At 42.1% G+C, this 14,717-nt stretch overlaps 3 protein-coding genes across 9 annotated transcripts in view; 2 read left to right on the forward strand and 1 right to left on the reverse strand.

Annotated features, from left to right (window-relative positions):
- The window catches only part of LOC114945851 (UPF0669 protein C6orf120 homolog), a 120,089-nt gene that overhangs the window by 72,976 nt on the left and 32,396 nt on the right, over window positions 1–14,717 (reverse strand). The window lies entirely within an intron of this gene.
- The window catches only part of LOC114945841 (uncharacterized), a 148,313-nt gene that overhangs the window by 66,941 nt on the left and 66,655 nt on the right, over window positions 1–14,717 (forward strand). The window lies entirely within an intron of this gene.
- LOC114945848 (uncharacterized) lies at window positions 1,008–12,718 on the forward strand. Of its 4 annotated transcripts, XM_085484110.1 has the most exons (3): window positions 1,008–1,336; window positions 11,721–11,742; window positions 11,841–12,718. In XM_085484110.1, the coding sequence occupies exon 3, from the start codon at window positions 12,330–12,332 to the stop codon at window positions 12,660–12,662; it is 333 nt and encodes a 110-aa protein (XP_085340236.1). In that variant the 5' UTR covers window positions 1,008–1,336; window positions 11,721–11,742; window positions 11,841–12,329; the 3' UTR covers window positions 12,663–12,718. The 4 variants fall into 4 exon arrangements, with proteins under 4 accessions (XP_085340236.1, XP_029178021.2, XP_085340237.1 ...); XM_029322188.2 differs by having other exon boundaries at window positions 11,721–12,718; XM_085484111.1 differs by lacking the exon at window positions 11,721–11,742.

Genomic DNA, 14,717 nt, shown 5'->3' on the forward strand with positions numbered 1-14,717 from the left:
TGGTAGGAATTTAGTATAGTTGATGGTGAGAGGATATATCTTTCCTTGAAAACATATATGAAAATGTAACAAAATAAGAAAGTAATATAAAGTATTTAAATGAGAAAATAAAAATGTCAGAGAAGAGACCATATAGTTATAATTAGAACCAGGAGTAAGAAAAGAAGCTAGATAAAAATACGGAAATGTACGGTTGTAAAAATTTATCTTTAAATTAAGGAAAAGATACATGTAATTTAATTAAAGTATATGTACATATTATATTATACCAAATAATATATAAAATGTACAAGTCGTAACTTTGCTCATCTATATTTTTCATGTTTCTCAAAGACGCGATAACGAAGAAAGAAACAATCCTTATTTTATTTAAAAAATAAAAATCTTGATAAATTCAAATCTAAGGTTCTAAAATCAATTAATTTAGAACGAGAGAGACGGTAAGATTCTGTGAGTGGATAAATGATTACGAGTGATTGTGTAACATCCATGGGCTTTCAATATCGAGACAGAAATCGCTGCCTACGAGGGTTATCCGACAGCAGAGAAATTCACTTAGCCCCAGCTCTTTAGCCACATCCTGTATTATAGGGGATGAGAATAACGTATGTGAGTCAGGGGCGTCAGGGCTAACGCGAGTAGACGAAGGAAGGTGCGATCAGGTGAGGGTCGTGGAAGGAAAACGGGGCGACCGATCGAGGCCTCGACTTTTCTCGTTGGCGGTTCTCTCGTCGGGTCACGAACACAACAAAAAAGGAAAAGAAAAGAAAAGAACGTCGGGGTTGGGCACGGATATATAGACGGTATAGGGACAGACGTCGGGAAGGGGTGTGTATCCATCGCGCGTCGAGGGTGGAAAGGACCTGCGCGCAAATTTCCCGCGTTTGTCCAACCTCATATTGATCCCACCCCAGCGAACTCCCTCGTTTCCTAGGTAGGGAGGCGCGGCAGGAGGGGGCAAATCCGGTAAGGGTGGTTCGTCGGCGTATAACGCCGGACCGGGTGAGCGAGCGAGAGACGAAGGGTGAGTCGCAGAATCGCGGGCGCTCCGAGGGTGGTCCAGCGAGTGTGCGAGCGCGCGGGAGTCGTCGTCGTGTCTTCTCATCGGGATTCGCAAACGTGTCGGCGCCGTCGTCGCCGTCGCCGTCGCATTGTGTGTCGCGGTGTCGTTTTTATTCGAGGAAGTCGGCCCGTTTTTCCGCGCTCAACGACGACGTGTGCCGCTCCCATTCGTTCGAAACTGCCGACGAGAAGACGAGAGAAGTGTTCTCGTGTGGGCGCGCGCGCGCGCGTGTATGTGTGTATATAGTGGAGAAGTTTCGAAAAAGTTCCGAAGGTGAAAAATCCTGAAAAAAAGTCAAAAGGCGAAATAGTGCACGCGCGAATCTCTTTGAGTGTCGGTCGACGACATCGTCTTGTTTCGACACCGCACTTGTATACGGGCCGGTTAACAGCGTTGTCGTTCATCGTGGTTAATGAGATTTTCATTTTTCCCTTCTGTATATCTATATATCTATAAGATTATGATGTAGAGAGAAAAAGAGGAGAGGAGATTGCCGAGAGCAAATTTCATCGATCGGAACTGACCCTAACTTTGCTGTTTAGATTTACGATCGGGATCAACCGACACGACCTCGCGAGAGGTCATCGCCAGCAGGAAAGTGTATAAGCACGAAACGTATTTACGAGGCTTCCTTGTACTTTGCAATTTTTCTTTTTCGCGATTGTATACGTCCGTTTTACTACCAGTTTATGACGAGAGGACGAAGTTGAGGAAGAAACTGCGTAAAACGTGTGAAATCAAGTTTGCCAATTCGTTTCACGTATACCTCTGAAAAAAGTCTACTCGATCGAGTTTGACTTCCTAGCGTGAGTTGTGTATCGATAAAGTTATTCTTAAAAAAACAGGAAGAAATAATATACATATAAATCTTGGTTGAAAAAATTTGAAAAGTTATTATATATATCATACAGTTTATCATAAAAATTAAAGATTAATTATGTGAATTATTTATATTTATAGAAATCTATGTAGGAAACTGTATTCATTTGACAAATTGCGTTTGACTAATTAAATTGTTCAAGAGACGCGTATGTCGTTGTCTGTATTCAAGCGGCAGTCTCTTGAATTATATAGAGAAAAAGAGAGAGTGAGAGAACTGCAAATTAGTTCTGAAACTATACCCGTTATTGAGAGACAGCAACGGGCATTAAAAGGACTTTTAAATTGATCTGTCAGTAATCGAGCAATCACGTTGAAATAATTCGCCCAATTAGCCTCGAAAATTGTATAGCCGCGATTTTCTTTTCAGCTGCTATACTTGTTTAGCGTATAAACACGAATTTATCGCGATCGCTATTCCAAAATAATATTTCGTCCCGTGTACATCTTTTACGTATTCATGCATGCGTCAACTCGAACTGAACGTGCGATCGCGTGCGAGAGACTTGCGTGGATCTATTATATCAACGATCGTGTCTATATAGCGATCGTGTCGCAGCCATGACCGATGTGGCAACACGCTCGGGAGAAGCTACATGGCCTCGTTTGGCGGTCAGAAAAATCAATGCAAACGAATTCGAATACGGATTTTTGGACGAACATATATTTTAGTTAAATTAATTTTTTTTTTTATTCAATTTCGAGCGTAGATGCAAGTCGAGTTTCGAAGAGTAGAGGATAGGAAGGAGTCGCAGGACATGTTTTGAACGCTATATGGGAAAGTTGGCACGAGCGTTGACGCGTAGCAGAAAGTAAGTCGAATGCGATATAAACAGGGGATTACCATCTGTCGGATTTAATGAGCTATAATATGGTATAATACTCGAAACGGTGCTCTTCGTTTTGCAAAATATACTTCGCAAACGGCATAAAGCCTGTCACCGTTGCGTTATAATCGTTGTATTTACTGCTGCGGATAAATTGTTCGTGCAAATCCCGCATTTTTATCATCATACGTGTCAGCGACAATTTATAGTACGCCAATAAATTCTATTTTAACAATTAAAACGACAATTCAATACGCAGTATATCTAATTTGTTTACTTTTATATTTAATTACAAACAAATTTATTAAAATTATCTCGAATTCATATCTATGCGCGTGTGTTGCGGGTTAAACTTTGCTATAATCAATAAAATTAGTAATTGCATTATATTACATTGGCAAATTTACACACAAATTCATTTATAATAAAATATTAAGAAACATGAACGTGAACAATTTCTCATTGATTTAATTAATGGCATTTTTTATTTTTTTTTATAATTAAATATTAAGTAAAATATATGATTATAAAATGCACTCTCTCTGTTTGATGTTCAGCAATATAAATCTACATTTTCATTGTACGGAATTCAACCTCGAATTCCAACAGCGAGCAGGAATAACTCTTGAAAATCTTCGAGTCTACGATTTCTTATTCCCTATCGGTATTTTTCGGAGTCGGCCACACAGACATCGGAACATTCCCGTAGGAACATATAGCTGAAACTCGAACATGGGAGAGACGTGTTGGAGGTTTCGCCCTCGCGACGATCGATCGATCGACCGACGTCCATGTCGTCATCGTCGTCGTCAGCATCTTGCTCTCGCAGCGATACCCAGAATCTCGTTCCGCACGTGTAGATTCAAGCTCGCACCAGCTCGTAAACACATCCGAGGTGCGTAAAATACCCGACGTTCGGGGCGAGACCCGCGATATGAAGCCAGGTGGCGAGCGCGAAAATATCGTAAGAATGCCCGAGCGTGACTCAAGCGGACCCATTACGATACGTTCGCAGATGCGAGATCGTTTTATCTGCTCAGGCGTTACACGCGTATTGTCTAGGAGAGAGATCTACGAGCATTACGAACGCCCACGAGAATATCTGAAACCTGAAAAGAATAGTAATGTATCCGCTCTCCATTTTAATATTTAATTGCGATCTCTGATATCTGATCTCGGCTTCTAACAAGCAAAAGCGGATGAAAATTTTAAAGCGGCTTTCTCTCTCTCTCTCTCTCTCTCTCTCTCTCTCTATATATATATATATATATATATATATGTATGTATATACATATGTATATACATGTATAATTTCGTATATGGGAGAAAGGATATGTAACAGGGACTTGAAACGTTTCTTTGCGGCTGATGAAGGTCGAAGAGACAATTAAAGCATTAACCCTTGCCTTGCGTAAAGTGAATCATCTATGCCCATATTGTCATTTTTGAAACAGGCGCTTTGGATTCATTCGGGTAATTAAGATTCGTTTAATATAAGTTATTAAGTACGTCCGTGAGAAAATCAGTAGACAAGTACTATATGATTAAAATTTAAAACAATGCTTGTGCCGCACAAAGTTGAGCGTTTATGGTCTATAAAAGGAGCGTTTTTGGAAAGTCATATATACTCGAGTTTTATTTAATAAGCGTCTTTGCGGGAAGATTACAAAACACGGAAATTAAATTTCGCAACAGTTCTCGACGCGCGTATACAATTTTTATAAATTTTTCTTTTATTGTAAAATTAGATAAATTGTATTTTGTCAAAAGAGAAAGTAATTTTCAATTAAATTTATTATTGTATTTTTATACGTGATTGACGGATTTTGAAAATCTAAAATCTAAAATTGGTCGGACTATATAAAAGTTAATGAGTCAAAAGAGAGAGAAAGGGAGATCAAAGAGTAATCGCTGAACATATACCGATCGTACAACTACATGCATATTGGACATATTGTCGTGATAAATCATTAACCGGGCGTGTTAATTGATCATGCTTAAGCAAATTCCAGCTGTTGATTGATTTATCGTCCGGCACTAATTCCGATCGATCGACCGGCGATCGATCCCTCGTGACTCGCGAATTGAGTGCAACAGGCGAAACCCTCAGAAGTTCGAAGAAATAGAATTTTGCGCTCAATTGATGTGAGCGTATATAGTTTTGTGTGAAAAAAAACGAAAGAAATATACATAGAAAGAATCGGTATATATAATATATATAAATATATGTGTGTGTGTATACACGAAAGAATTGCAGTCGGTGAAACACGTGGACGTTCGCGTCGCATCGTCGCGAAATTAAAAAAACATTTTCGTGCTTCGAATATTTTTCTATTGCAATTTCCGATTTGAGTCTCGTGCGAAATATTTTGTTTGGAAAAATAACGCTTCGTTGTCGATAAATAGGCATTCTCTATGTATACCTATGTTGAGATGTTGACAGCTTAGAAATTGAAAAAAAAAATAAATAAAATAAAAATAAAAAAAAATACTTTCGCGAGAAATACGTATTACGTGCAACATCGATTTCTTACTCGGTTCCATTTCCCGTTCAAGTTTCACAGGTTACGCGATGTAAATCAGGCCGACCAACCAGTATCGAAGTACATTCTACGTATAATACATTTCTACGTACAGCACGAAGTAAAATTTTACAACAGTCGCGTAGACCGAACTCTATCTCTATTCTTCCTTGACACGTGTGCACTATAAAGTGCACGCGATGGCCTTCTCCTTGCTTATACTGTTTGTACTTTCCGGCGAAACGACGTTTGAGCATTGCATCTGGGATTAGACATTTCGCCTCGAGCCATCTGACAATCTCTTATATATATATATATATATATGCATTTGTTACATTATTTTTTAATTTTCTCCCTCGTATTGGTATTTTAATTGGTTTAGGACAAAAGCTAGAATATGTAATCCTATCACATGTGAAAAGTCTCTCGCACCGCGTATCCCGGTTCTCGTGAAAAATGCATTCCGGAAATTTCCAGCATGCGCAATTCGCCGGGCTTTTATACAGGATCCACCATAATCCCTTCACGTGCCGCAAATGGACGCAGTTTGTCTCCGCCGTTTCGTGACATTCTTCCGTTCTTCTTCTTCATATTCTGCTTTGCGAGTGTGTTGTCTTTGTAACTTCCAAGTGTGTGTACCTATAGCGTGTATATGTACATACTTCCCTCCTATATTAATTAATGAAAAAAAGAGAATGGATGCAACCACGAAAATAAAAGCAAATTTTCCGGCAGTTTATTTCGCCAACAATTACGAGAAAAAAAAAAACTTGATAAAAGAACGAAAGATACTTTCGAGGGTCCGTAAAGTCATTTCGTATCTCATTTCGACTCGCACCAGCGCTTCGCTTCGGAATCGATAAATCATCTCGTTCAATCCCGATGCGGCAGTTATCGCGAATAAACGTTTGCCGATGGTTACGAAACGCTCGTCTCTCGATATAAACTGCGGTATGTTTACAATTTGCCAACTCCCGCTCTCCGAAACCTTAGAAGAGTGACACGTGCAATAAGTCTTTCTGGGACACGGCGAAGTACATATTTTTTATTACAAATCTTATTACAGAAATATGGTGCTTTGCTTCATTATGAGAAAACGTGTTACGTATTGTATTTCTCTATCCGATATCTTGTTAGCTTTAACTTAATCCGATACCATTTTGTTATATTATCATTGAATCAATATCATAAATTGATAGGTCTATATATATATATATTATACAGCTACTATCTTCTCGATCATTTATTATCGTAAATCGAGGATTGAATTGAATTCCGCAAATACAGAGTTTATGATTTTTTCAATTGCTCTTTCGATTCTATCTGATATATCTATGTGTTTCTTCCTTTGTATAACGCCTGCGATTTCTTCCGCTCTGGGCGAAATTGCCCATTTATTTGATTCTATATACGGTGCCACTTGTTATCAATTGTGCCCAGGCTTATCTCCGAAGCAACGCTTGCGGACATTTTCTTCAATCGTTCACTTCTTTTCAAGAATCGGATAGATAATTTTATTGCTTCTTTTATATACTACTATGTAGTAAGATTTTTAGATGCGTGGAATTTTCATTGATTTTCTTTCGAAATTGTAATTAATGTTTAATAAATGTGGTGTTTCATTGTATTTATTTCGCGATAATTATTTTTATAAATCGGAACTGATCTTCCTTTGGCGCGCGTTTCGAGGTCGAGGAGAATAGAAAATCTTGCAGAGATCTCCGAGAAAATAGGCCAGATTCTTCGGTGAAAAATAGACTTCGGTCGAAAGGATTGATGGACGCGCCGAAGCAGGTTGCCGATGGCTAAGATACTCTCGCCGTAAAACGGAGCGCCCGAGGCTCGCTCCAGGGGAAAAAAAGCACGAAATCGCGAGAGAGTTCATAGATAGTCGGCGGATAAGAGAAGAAACGGGTCGGTTCCGCGGAGTTCGTTATTACCCTGATTATCGCCTACCACGGCTAATCTCGCCGCGACAGCAGCAACAGCGACAGCAATAGCGACAGCAACTGTTGCTGAGCAACAGCTTTTGCACTTAGCACTTACGTGACGGTGCCGATATTATGTGGCAATAACAAGCGACCCCCATCACGTAACCCCACTTAAAAACAAGTTGCTGCCGGAGAAGGGCGCGAGGCAGAAAGAAAGGAGGAGAAAAAAATGAGGAAAGTGCCTCGATCTCCACCCATCGTTAACCGGGTGATATAACGGGCGGTGAACCTCCTTCTTTCCCTCTCTTTTCCCTCTTGATCGAATTGCGTTCATGTTTAACCGTGAATACACCGCGAGGCTAATAGAAAATGTACTCTGCCGCTGCTCTTTCTCTCTCTTCGTCCCCTTTATTAATATCGACGTTTCGTGCATTGCCGACATTAATCGTGTAATCGAGCTACGCTTCGCTTAAGTTCGAGGATCACAGCCGGTGGCTGAGGGGCCTCTTTGGTTCTCCTATCACGCAACTTCGATCGCGCGCGGCTTTTTAAGGGGGTTGCTCTTTCGATGAAGAACGAAATCGTGTCTCACTCGATATTATAATTTTGCGAAGTCATAGTGAATTGCAAAGAAAATATCGGTTGCCTCGATTCGACGAGTTAATTCGAAACTTGTAATCAACTTCTTAAGTATGCAACGGGTTTTAATTTTGATAATAAAATCTAGTTTATAAAAGATTATCTAAAAGTCTAGGAATTTCAATTATAATTTTTGCGTTCCTTTAATATTTTATTTTTAGTTTTCAATATGTTCTTTTAATATTTTATTGTTTGAACAAATGTGGGAGCGGCTGCAATTTAGTGCGCTGCACGAAAACTGTATTATAAGGCTACGGTAGCGAGGAGGTATCGCATAACTTGGATCATCATTGTACATAATTGCTTGAGCAAGCGCGAGTTAGCGGTACACGAGTTCCGAGATATGGCAGGGGCTGCATACCAACTTAAATAACTTGGCACTTTATTGATGAATAAACTTCATTATACTGCTGCGCTTAATTGATTAATGAGAAATTACGAGACGGTTCTGTGCGTAGGAAACGAGGGGTATAACGGCCGTTCCCTCCGAGGGATGATAGTCCAACCTAATACGGTTTGAAAAAAAAATAAGTGGAAACCGTGTTAATTAAATCTACAAATGTAATCTCGCGCTTTCAAGGTTGTTTTCGCCTGTAATTCTGCGTCTTGCGTATACCTTCTCTTTTTCCACTGCGCAAATGAAATATTTTGAACACGAAAATTTCGAAAAATATGCGGTGAATCAAGCGCGGATTTGATTGCAATTTGCAATTTTTGTTCTACGGATTGTTGTACGAAACAAAATGCAAAACGATAATTAAACTTTTAATATCACTCGGGAATTTTTAACCCGGATATACACGGTCGGGGAGAACGAGCGTTTTATTAATTTTTTTTTTTTTTTTCGATTACGTTCAACTGGGAGGATCGCATTCTCGCAAGCATGAGTCTTCGCATTCCCCGGAGATTAATGGCGGCGTGAGATCGAATCCAGGCGGTATCGGCAAACAGTTTCCCACTTATTAAGCGCATAAGACTCGGCTACGATCTAGCCGATGCTCGGACTGGGGAGTTACTTCCGGTATTTTTGCGCGTATATACCTGCTTACGGCCTCTCCACGCCCTTTAATTATCTGCAGCTTGACGCCGAGTAGTTACGGTGGATAGAAACGTTGTCATTATGACTGCGAATGAGACTACCGTGCTTGTTTCTTTACCGTCTTCTCTTTTCTCTTTAACATCTCTTCTTTTCTCTCTTCTTATTGTGTTGATTCTTCTTTCGTCTCTCACAACGATATAAGATCGTGACGTTTTAAACACTCCAAGTACCATTGTCCGTCCGTTGTTCCAGGATGCATTCTGCGAAACGCATCTCTCTCTCTCCTTCGCAATCAAGTTCGCTCTATCAATCCGTAGTTTCGCGCGATTATATACCCTTTTTATGCTCGGAAAGAAATCAGTTTTCTTGCCGCGCCGGTGAGATTGGACAACTTCATATCGCCGCGGCCGACTTCACCTAGAACCATTACTTTATTAGAGTGGCAATAAAACCGTCGTCTCACCGAGATCCTAGCTGTAAAGTGGTATTAAGTGCCAGCTTTAAGTAAGCTTGTCGGGCCGAGGGGGTCTACAACATACGACTCTCGGATGCTTTGTTCACCACTGGGATCCTTGCGAATTGCCGCATGACTTTACGAACCGATATACCGAACGTTTCTCGTCCGCGTCTATCTCTATATCCGAGTGTCGCTAAGTGCCGCAATAATACGTTGTTACTCAGGGAAATCGTATATACGGCAAGCGCACACCGTAAAACATCGTTGTTGAAACAACGACGACAGGTGACCGCGTCGCGCGATCTTTCTCGATGAAGGACCGGCGAGTCTCGTGGGTGGTTCCTAATAGCTTTTAATGCCACGCCAACGTGATTTAGATGCGCACCGCTGGCCGCCGCCGATTTGCACAAAGGATCTCGACGGTGCACTGACCGTCCTTTCGAGAGGAGAGAGACCCAGACTGACTCGACGGCGAACCCGCGCGTGCCCTTGAAATTCCTCCCGCGAATACCTGCGCCCGCAGCTTTCGGCTGCGCGCGCGAACATAAAGTAAGATAAAGCTCTCTATAAAACTTGGGCGTTGAAGAAAGAAACGGTTTTTTCCTCCCTCCCTCTTCTCCCGGGACGACAATTCGCCGCGACGGATTTTACGCGCGCGCATTCGTAATTCTCTTCGCAGATTTGGACCCGCCTGAATTTTTAAGCGGTTTTACGGAACGCTTTAATGCGCGAAAATGTGATCAGACGGATCTCTTTCTCTCTCTCTTTTTCTTTCGTCTCTCGGGTCTTTAACCGGCCGTTCATCCCTTCTGTCCCGTTCGGTTACCTGGTCACAGAAAACCAGCTCCACCACGAAGAAACTGCCATGTCGAAAAGGGATCTCATTTTTCTAAGAATCTCGTTTATCTTTTTTTTATCGTCGACTTTCCAGTCTGTAGAATCCGTCGTCAAATTAGGAGGCGGGATAAAAAAAATGGTGTATACAGATTTGTTTCAAACGATATTTTTTCTCATCCAAATTTTCAATAAAACAGCCATTTGACCTCTTACCGTTTCGCATCTCGCTGCAGCTTCGACATTGCGCACCTCGTGTGGTCCTCTCCCGACGTGCATATAGATAGTCTTCGCGTCCACCCACTGATACGCGCGAGTTCTTAGAGGGGTCTCGGGTTTCAGACGGTTCTTTTCCAAAAGGAGCAACGGGGCGCACGGATACACGAACGTCTACCTTCTAGATGTTGTATGCAAATTTTCCTGCCTCCTAGTCTGCGCACCGCGCCAGACGTCGGGAATATGAATCATGCTGCGCGATGAGAGGCCGCTGCCTCATAACAGGAAATCCGTCCCCGTACGCGATCGTGCAGATTCAAACAAAGCCCGATGCCGTTCGCCTTTATCCCGCCCTTCGACTTTTTTTTTTTTTTTCATCGATCGGCCGCGCGTCCCACGCGCGCGAAGAAAGCCTCCAGGCTTGCGAAAACGTGGGAACTAATGTATCGGGCGTTGCCGGGGAATTTTAATTAATAATTTCAATGACATGAAAAAAAAAGGAGTGTAATCGATCCTCTTTGTGCGCGCGTCATTAATGTACTTTTAATGCAATTGGAACTCTCGTAAAAACACTTTGATATCTTGGTAATCCGGTTAAGAAACGTATCTACATCCAGAGACATATAAAAACGAGCATCGTATGGAGATGACGATAAACGAAACGTACATATTTTCCCATTTCAGCGACGACGCTGACGTCACTCTTTCGAAGGTTGACCAAATCGGAGTACCGAGGAGTCTTAAATTCGCGTTTTACTTTCAGGTCATATTTTTTATTTTTATTACACACACATATATATATGCAAGACTTAGTTGCCGTCTTTTCTAAATCTGCTTATAAATATAAACTTATGTGTCTCTCTCTGACGTACTTTAAAATGCCTGATGGCGTACCAGCCGCCAATTTGCATTCGCGGCCATCCTTCGTGGCGATCGGCGACGGATGGCACAATAAAATAAATAGTAGTTCGCGGTAGACGCAACGGAATGAACCCGACGTTTATCAGCACGTAACGAAGATGGTCACGCGACCTCTCCGACGTAGTTCGCGAATAATGACCGTGACGGAGGCAGGATAACTGCTCCCCGTCAATGTATGATCGTAACGTCGTTTCCATTTCTCCCACAGACCGTCGTTTCCTCTGCAACGCTCTCGTAGCAAAAAAAATTCTAGATGTAATCAGAGGTCGATGATTGTGCGAAAATTAGTTGCACGTAAAGACGTGCGTGATCGACTGATCGTGAGTTATCCTTGCGAAATGTCCTCGAGACCGATTGACTTTGTTTCTCAATATAATGTTTTTTTTTTCTAGAGTTTTGAGCGTTTCGACATAGGTATTCCATTCATGAATCTTATAGCAGGTTGTCTTTGAATATCCAGATTTTGAGACACTCTGCATAAATTCTGTGAATAATTTTCCGTCGCTATTAAGTCAGGGTGGGGTATGAAATTGTAATAAAAAAGAAAATGTACAGATAATTCGTGAGAAAACTACTTCTGGAAATTTCCATAAAACCGTTCAAAACATCTCCGAGTGAGTGCACATCGAGATACTATCGACGATCCTCTTCACCAGAGCGACGAACATTCAAGTGTGATGATTCAATACGACGCTGATAAATCTCGACAGATCGAAATCATTTACGACGAATCCTCGCGTCAAACTCAGAAGCAAGAACTCTGACTCTCCCGAAGTAGAGACGCGAGATCTCGATGGCGAAATAGAGATAAACCATTGGATCAAGTTATTCCTCCCGATGGAGCTTTCGGTTTGCTCTGCGAAAACCGGAGAAGCCGAGGAAATGTCACCATAGTGGACTCGTAATCGAGACTATCATAATAGACGATCGAACGAGCGGAAGATAACATCGTCTAAACTCGACTCCGGGAGAGGACAGCGTGTCCGGGTGCTCTCGCGAAGATGGACGCCCTGGAGCTGCAGGCTGCCTTGGTGAAGCTCGACCCGGCCACCACGGTGACGCCCATCGGCACCACCATGAAGCTGGTGCCGCATCATCGCGTTGCCTTCACCGTGAACATCGACGACGACGACGACGAGGGCGATATGGCCCTGGAAGAATCGACGCGAAGGGACGATGCCGAGAAGTCGCCGGCCGAGACGACGACGACGACGACGACGACGTCGTCGTCGGTGTCGCGGAAGACGCCGGGCGGCTTGACGGCGAGTCACCATCATCAGGGCGGCGGCCAGCAGATGGGTGTCTCCAAGTGTGGCATCGTCGAGGTCAGGTGACGCCAGCCGCCCTGCTACGGCGTCAACATGATTTATCACACTTATCCGCCGCATCGCGGCAGCAAGCACCACGCCAAGCACCACGCGAAGGAGAAGAGGCACCATCATCATCATACTATGCACCATCAGCATCACAGAGCTCATGTGGTAAGCCGGCGAGTTACGGACGAAGAGGCAACGACGACGACGACGACGACGTCATCGTCGTCGTCGTCATCGTTGTCATTGCGAGCACGTCAGGAAATTCTTCGAGTTTATTGACTGCACCTTGAAGGTTGCAACGTGAAAATCATGTTGGCGATGTCAAATTTGCTCGTTGATTTTTTGGAAGATTTTTTTTCTCTCTTCGATCGAATCATCTTATATAGGACGAAAAAAAAAATAATGGAACGATGCGGCGCGAGGGAAGGAAATCTAATATTCGAATAACGCCTTTAATAACGAATTCCATTCTTCTCGTGTCAATTTCGCGCTAGAGAACCGGAATGTTACAAAAGACGTTCTGCACAAAATTCGGAACTCGTTCGAAAACTCTTAAAGGATTCAATAAAAGATAGAAGCGCCGTGGTAACTCTCGTATTTCAGTTGCCTCTTGAGAAACTTAACTTACCGCGAGCACTTGTATAATGCATTTCGTTTAATCGCACTCTCGCTACAAAGAACGAGCGCGATTTAAAAAGATATTATGTTCCATATTTTTCTTTACACACATGATATAAATAATACAGAAGCCTTGCGAAGTGCGCGATAAATAAAAGCTATAGCCATTCGTGCAATGAAAAGGTCGAATTTATTTATTCGTTCGAAATACTTTGAATGCTCTATTTTTATAATGTTCTAATTTTCAATTTTTTAATTAATCCGTAATATACAATATAATTATAAAAGTAATAATATTAATATTTATTATCGCGACGTTATTTGCCGATGCTTTGAATATTTTAATGAGCGAAAATACGAAATTCAATTTCATTAATAATAATACTGCAACACATATACGGACACATTTTTCGAGAGATTAAAAATTAAATTTGTTCATTTATTTCCGCGAGAGCGGAACTGTAAAATTTGGGATTTCGAATCGCCGAACAATCTGTACGCGCAAAGTGTCAACATTAATACTTAAACAACCTATATATAGATATATATTTCCGCGAGTTGAATATTAATGGCATTTCCCGCACTGCTGGTGCGTAATTAAGTTCAGCCCGTATCGTTCGTTCGTGTCGTATCGCGCGGACATTTCTTTGTATATCCGTTCGAACGTGTATCCCATTGTGTATATTACTCGCGCGCGTTTCCTCCGTGAATTTTTCCCTCGCGCAACGGGTTCTCCTCGCGCGATGACGAATGTGTATCACCGAGTCAGCGGACAATGCGACACGCTCTGGCTGGCTGTTCCGTTCGCTTCGCGCGAAACCACCGTATCCGCGGTGGTATAATTCGCGATACGAGAGCGTGTTTCGTGACAAAGAGCGTACCTACGTATACCTACGACATGTATGCGTACCGGCCGTGTCTCTATGGGCTGGGACGTGTAGTATATACATAAGAAGCGCGCGGCTCGCCGCTTTATTTTCCTAGCGGTAATTTTGCGGAGAGGTAATTAACGAGCTCGCAGGTGCAATCAGCCGCACGTTAACCAGGTCCCTCTCCCCTGCACCCGCAGAGCGGCGGATTAGCATGTTAATTTTTAACGGGGCTTTGCGCTGACCTGCGCCCACACGCGCGTTTTCTCGAGACTCGGCGACTCGGAAAAAAAATATGCATACAAAGTTGGCGAGGCGTTTCGCGGTTCGTATTAGGCTCTTAAAATAACGAGAACTATATTAATTTCAGCTGTATTCCTTATTCATTGAATTAATTTCTTAGAGGGGTTTTTTTTTAATATAAAAAAAATTTAATTACGTCCCAGACGATTTTTATATGAAGAATGTAATCTCGAATTGTTTGCGTTTTCACGAAGAAGGGATGCTTTAATTGTACCTTCGTGGAGTGGATCGATCACGCGGGGTTCATCGAGGTCGAATCGACGATGCGCGTATCTGTTTGTTT

Source organism: Nylanderia fulva, unplaced genomic scaffold (assembly GCF_048542155.1).
Source record: "Nylanderia fulva isolate GAGA-0341 unplaced genomic scaffold, ASM4854215v1 Scaffold29, whole genome shotgun sequence".
NCBI classification, from domain to species: Eukaryota; Metazoa; Arthropoda; class Insecta; order Hymenoptera; family Formicidae; genus Nylanderia; species Nylanderia fulva.

What these genes read in the sequence shown, in the direction of transcription:
- LOC114945848 (XM_029322188.2), top strand. Translation starts at nt 12,330, where the DNA reads ATGGACGCCCTGGAGCTGCAGGCTGCCTTGGTGAAGCTCGACCCGGCC.